General features: G+C 39.0%; 1 protein-coding gene across 1 annotated transcript in view; it reads right to left on the bottom strand.

Moving 5' to 3' along the window:
- Positions 1-4,114: 4,114 nt before the first annotated feature.
- LOC139761508 (uncharacterized) overlaps positions 4,115-5,000 on the bottom strand; it is a 10,739-nt gene continuing 9,853 nt past the window's right edge. The window contains exon 3 of the mRNA XM_071685773.1: positions 4,115-4,704. Coding sequence (XP_071541874.1) covers positions 4,664-4,704 — 41 coding nt within the window. The 3' untranslated portion in view covers positions 4,115-4,663. The remainder of the gene's footprint in view (positions 4,705-5,000) is intronic.

The following is a 5,000-nucleotide window of genomic DNA, read 5'->3' as shown; positions in this document are numbered from 1 at the left end:
CCCCTACAGCCATTTGAAGTGCAAACCGCATGGCCATAAAAACAGGAAGGTTCCCCGTTTTTTATGTTCCCCTTTGCCTTACACTGACCATCTCTCATAGTTGATCTGTTTCTCTCTTTCTCTCTCTCTCTTTCTCTCTCTCTCGCTCCACATCCCTTGGTCATGTTTCCTTTCAAAGAATCTCTACCTCTCTCTCTCTCTCATTCTCTTTTTTTCTTCACATCCCTTCTTCTTTCTTTCTCTCTCCCCCCACCTTCCGTTTTCATTGCCATTGAATGGTGAACACGCAGGCGTCCGGGGTTCGAGAATAGACTCATTAGGCACACCTGTGAGGGACTTAGGTTTTCGTGAGGGGTCTAATTGGCTCCGTGTAAGGTTTTGCGACCTGCGCCATTGAACATAAACCTTTTATTGAAGTGTCCCCCTAATTTTCGCTCCCCCCTCCGTTTTCGTTCCCATGTTCGATGCAGTTTGGAAATGGTGTCTACCTAAATTTTCGCTCAAAATTAAAGATTAAATGAGAAGAGAATTGATATATAAGTTTTTAATATATATATATATATATATATATATATATATATATATATATATATATATATATATATATATATATATATCAAATTATATACTTTAATGATGATTGTCATTAACTGTACTATTTACAATCTGTTTCGTAAATCGGTATATATATTTTTACCCATTCCGAACAAAGACGAAGAGGAAAAGAGATAAATGAGAAAAAAGAAAACGAGACGTGGGCAACTCCTTTTATTGAACTGCGACTCAAAACTTTCCCCTTCAATGCACACAGACGTAAAGAGAAAAATATATACATATGTAGGACAGAAGGGGAAAAAAATTGGTGTCTCCAACGTAGTCCATTTGCATTTTACTTTAGCTTCCCGTGAAAGGTCGGAGGAGGGCTACCCAACCACCCCCCGCCCCGTTTTCTACGCGCCCCTCCTGCAACCCAACACCTGAATATCGTCTGGGGGGGGCAAAAAATTAGGAAGCACCTTTCATGAGAACACTGCATTTCACGTCATTACCAGCCAGCCAGCCAGCCAGCGCCCCCTAACCACGCTGATGGGAACTAAACCTCTAACCCTTACTAGTATTTGAACTGGGGTTTTTTTTTTTTTATCATTTCTAAGTTTATAAAGAAAAAAAAAATTGATCATTTCTAAATCTATAAAGGAATTTTTTTTCACCATTTCTAAATTTATAAAGAAATTTTTTTTGTATGATTTTTAAATTTTTAAAGAAAATTTTTGTATCATTTCTAAATTTATAAAGAAAATTTTTTTGTATGATTTTTAAATTTTTAAAGAAAATTTTTGTATCATTTCTAAATTTATAAAGAAAATTTTTTTATCATTTCTAAATTTAAAAAGGAAATTTCTTTATCAATTCTAAATTTATAAAGGAAAAATTTTTTTTATCATTTCCAAATCTATAAAGAAATTTTTTTATCATTTCTAAATTTATAAAAAAAAATTATTTCTTTATAAAGAAAAAATTATATAATTTTTCTTATCGTTTTCTTTGGGATTCTTGAATTTCGTAACAGCCCTCCTCCTCCCTCACTGCAAAAGGATGCATCACTTCCCTGCTACTGGAAGTAGCGCAGCTTTGGAAAACAGATGGATTTGGAGGAGGAGCACTAGTCCGATTTCGTTGTCTAGGACGACCAATTACCGAGGCTTTCGAGTGGCAAGGACGTACACGCCGTTCATACTGCAGAGAAAGAAAAAAAAAAGAAAACGAGATGTGGGTTGCCCGTTTCTTAGCTGCAGTGATAACGAATGTCACTGTTACGAGGGTCGTGGTTCATTACATTTCACTGCTGGAGGGTTGATGCAGTGACGACCTAGGCTAGGTTTGATATATATATATATATATATATATATATATATATATATATATATATATATATATATATATATATATATATATATATATTTGCTCACAAAGGGTTATATTATTTTTCTAGCCAAAAAAAAAAATGTTAGCATTATATTTAAATCATATCAAATCCAGTTTTCTAAGAGTGATATACACTTGGCGAGCCACCGTCCGTTTTCTAAATGTGTCCAGCGCTCATCAGGTAACCAGGACGCCTTCCTAACGTCACGGGACGTTGCTGCCGAGTGTCTCCCTCCTGTATTATACCACCGTGGGAAAACCCTTGCATCACCTCCATTGAAAACTTCTTTCCCGGTATGAAAGAAGGAATGCAGCAAAGTTTTCGTGCAATCCTTTACTTCCCCCCCACCTCCCTTCACTGGTGTTCGAACTCTTTGAATAACTGATCTACTGCGGACCTCAAGTTAAGTCAACCATAGCCCATACGAACATGTCAATATTCAAATTAGCTTTTATGTAAAATAGCAAGTATTATGTATTATACAGAGTATCTTTCTTTCTCAGAAATACACGTTTTATAAATGTATTTTTTTGGTTACGTCAAAGAATCGGACACGGCCAATGCAAGCCAATGAGATGCACTGTTTTTTGCTCGACTGTATACCCAGACACTCTGTACTCTGAGTCCTGATTGGTCGCTGGGTCTTGGTAGCAACCAATCACAGTCTCCAGTTTATGTATGGGGTGCAGCTAATGTCCTCATGCATAAGGTTGATCTCGTCATTCCTTTACCACAGATGTCTAGACTTTATTGAGGAGTACGAATCGAGTTATGGATCTTTGAGGGGAAATTTTTTTGGGGGATGTTTTGTTTACATTTCGATGCACTGGAGGTTCATCAAAAATATTTTTGACATGGGTGGAAATTTGGTGTGCAATAGTCGAGATGGGTCTTTTAAAAATAAGCTTAAGGCAATAGCGCATCTGGTGCCCCTTGTGTATATAGTAAACTAAAAGGGAAACAGATATTCTCCTGTTTCTGAAACATTAAAGAGATGCAGCTTATTTATCTGTTGTCCTTTTCAAGCTTAGTTTTTCAAACCTTAGTATCCAGATAAGCTGTTGCTGCAGCTTTTTACCCCTCACCCCACCCAGGTACTGACCCACACCCACTCACTCTTGACCTCCTGACCTTTGACCTCTAAATTCCTATATTTCATAGACTGAAAAGGTCACCAAGGTCTCGAAGGTTTCATACACTGAAAAGACATCCCATTGCACGAAGTTCAACACCATTTGTCATCATTATTCTAGCTATAATTTCCAGAGAGGATTATTTCCCATACCTTCGCCACTTGGACAGAAATTCCCTCTACACCGTGGGTCAGCCTGCATGGGAAAACCTGGCTACTTAGGCAGGACTTCCATTGAAAAGTTGGTGGCTGGTCTGAAAGGGGGAATGCAGCGAAGATTTGAGCTGGCGCACCACCTGTGTTCGAACCTCTCGACCTCCCTTTCGTTGGTAGGTGTTAGGACTTATCAAATCATGTATCTAATTAAGCATCTATAAAGTAACAATATTTTTTGTGAGTAATTAGACGATTCTAAAGTATGTTCTTGATTTTTTTTTCTTTTTGGTTATTATTTAAGCTGTTTTAGAAATGATTTCGTCAGATGCATTCACGAAATCGGACACGTCCAATGCAAGGCAACGAGATGCAACGTTTTTGTTCGTTCTCGCCCTCGAGACCATGACCCCACCCCCCCTTGTACTCTCGAACCTGATTGGCTCCTGCACCGAGGCAGGAGCCAATCACAGAGGCCACTGTATGTAAGGTGAACTGGTCGCATCCCTAAGGGTGTTTTTGTCATCAAAGTACCATTGAATTATGAACCCTTCCACCCTCCCAGCTCATAAACTCTCTCTCGGTAGCTACATATGCATACAGTGACATTGCACGTCACTGCAATAGCCATTAGTGTTCACTGCAAAATAACCACGTCATGAAATTACACAGGAAAGAATGTTTTGGTTCAGTTGTGAAATTCATGGAGACCTGAATTGGCATAGGTGTGTCATAGGCGAGTTCAAAACACTAAAGTATGATTAGAATGACTCTTTTAAGTCTAAATCTAATTCTATATCGACGTCTTGGAAATGATCCTCGTCATTTTGACGTGTGTGTGTGTGTGTGTGTGTGTGTGTGTGTGCCCGGAGTGCCATTACTGGCACGTGAATGTGTGTCTCGTATGGAATATGTTCATATAGTGAAGACCAAAATTATATATTCAAACACTGAAGTCTTAGCGAACAGCTATAGTCAAATGATTCATCTAATCAAACTATGTCACTTTGGCCTTCAAAGTATTTTTGGAGGGTGTCTTAAAAAGCCATTTTATACCCATCATACACTGAACAATACGAAATTAGTTTAAATCTAGCATAAAAAATAATATTCACATAAATAGGTAATACGTAGCATTCTTCTAACTCCGTTTTCTACGGCCAGTGAACAGTGACTAAAACATTTATCTGCCAGTTTGCTCCATAGCCTCTCCTCCGTCGTGGACACGCTGCTCCTCCTCCTCTCTCTCTCTCTCTCGTTGGGGCTGGTCGTGGGAACTGTTGGCCAGTTCTGCAGTTGAGCTATTGAAAACTTTGTACCGTCCGTGAAAGAAGGAATGCAGGAAAGATTTTCGGGCGTGGAACCCCTACATCCTGGTACCTGCTTCCTTCTTAGCCCTCGTTCGGAACTTCCATCTTTTTGGCCTCGTAGATGGTCATGTATCGAAACTTTCATTCATTTAGCTGTAGCAGGTCCTCGTGAAGGTCTCCTCCTGTCAAAATACACATTAAAAAATGAGATTATCATATCTATCAAAGCTCTAAATAGACATATATTTAAATAGAAGGTACACACAGAGAGGGGTATTTCATGTAAAGCCTTTGTTCAAGGAGTTCGAACACGTCCAATGCAAGTTGTGAGATGCAATGGTTTTTTGCTGGTCTTCACAGCCCATACGCCCTTATGGCCTCCCTCCCTCTCTCTGCCTCTTGCATTCTCGACCCTGATTGGTTCAAATGAGGTCCCGCCCTTTTCCCTTAGCCAATCACCTTGGGCCTTTGATGCATA

Source organism: Panulirus ornatus, chromosome 40 (genome assembly GCF_036320965.1).
Source record: "Panulirus ornatus isolate Po-2019 chromosome 40, ASM3632096v1, whole genome shotgun sequence".
Classification (NCBI taxonomy): Eukaryota; Metazoa; Arthropoda; class Malacostraca; order Decapoda; family Palinuridae; genus Panulirus; species Panulirus ornatus.
The sequence above is the reverse complement of the archived record's forward strand: the minus strand, read 5'-3'. Positions and strand labels throughout refer to the sequence as shown.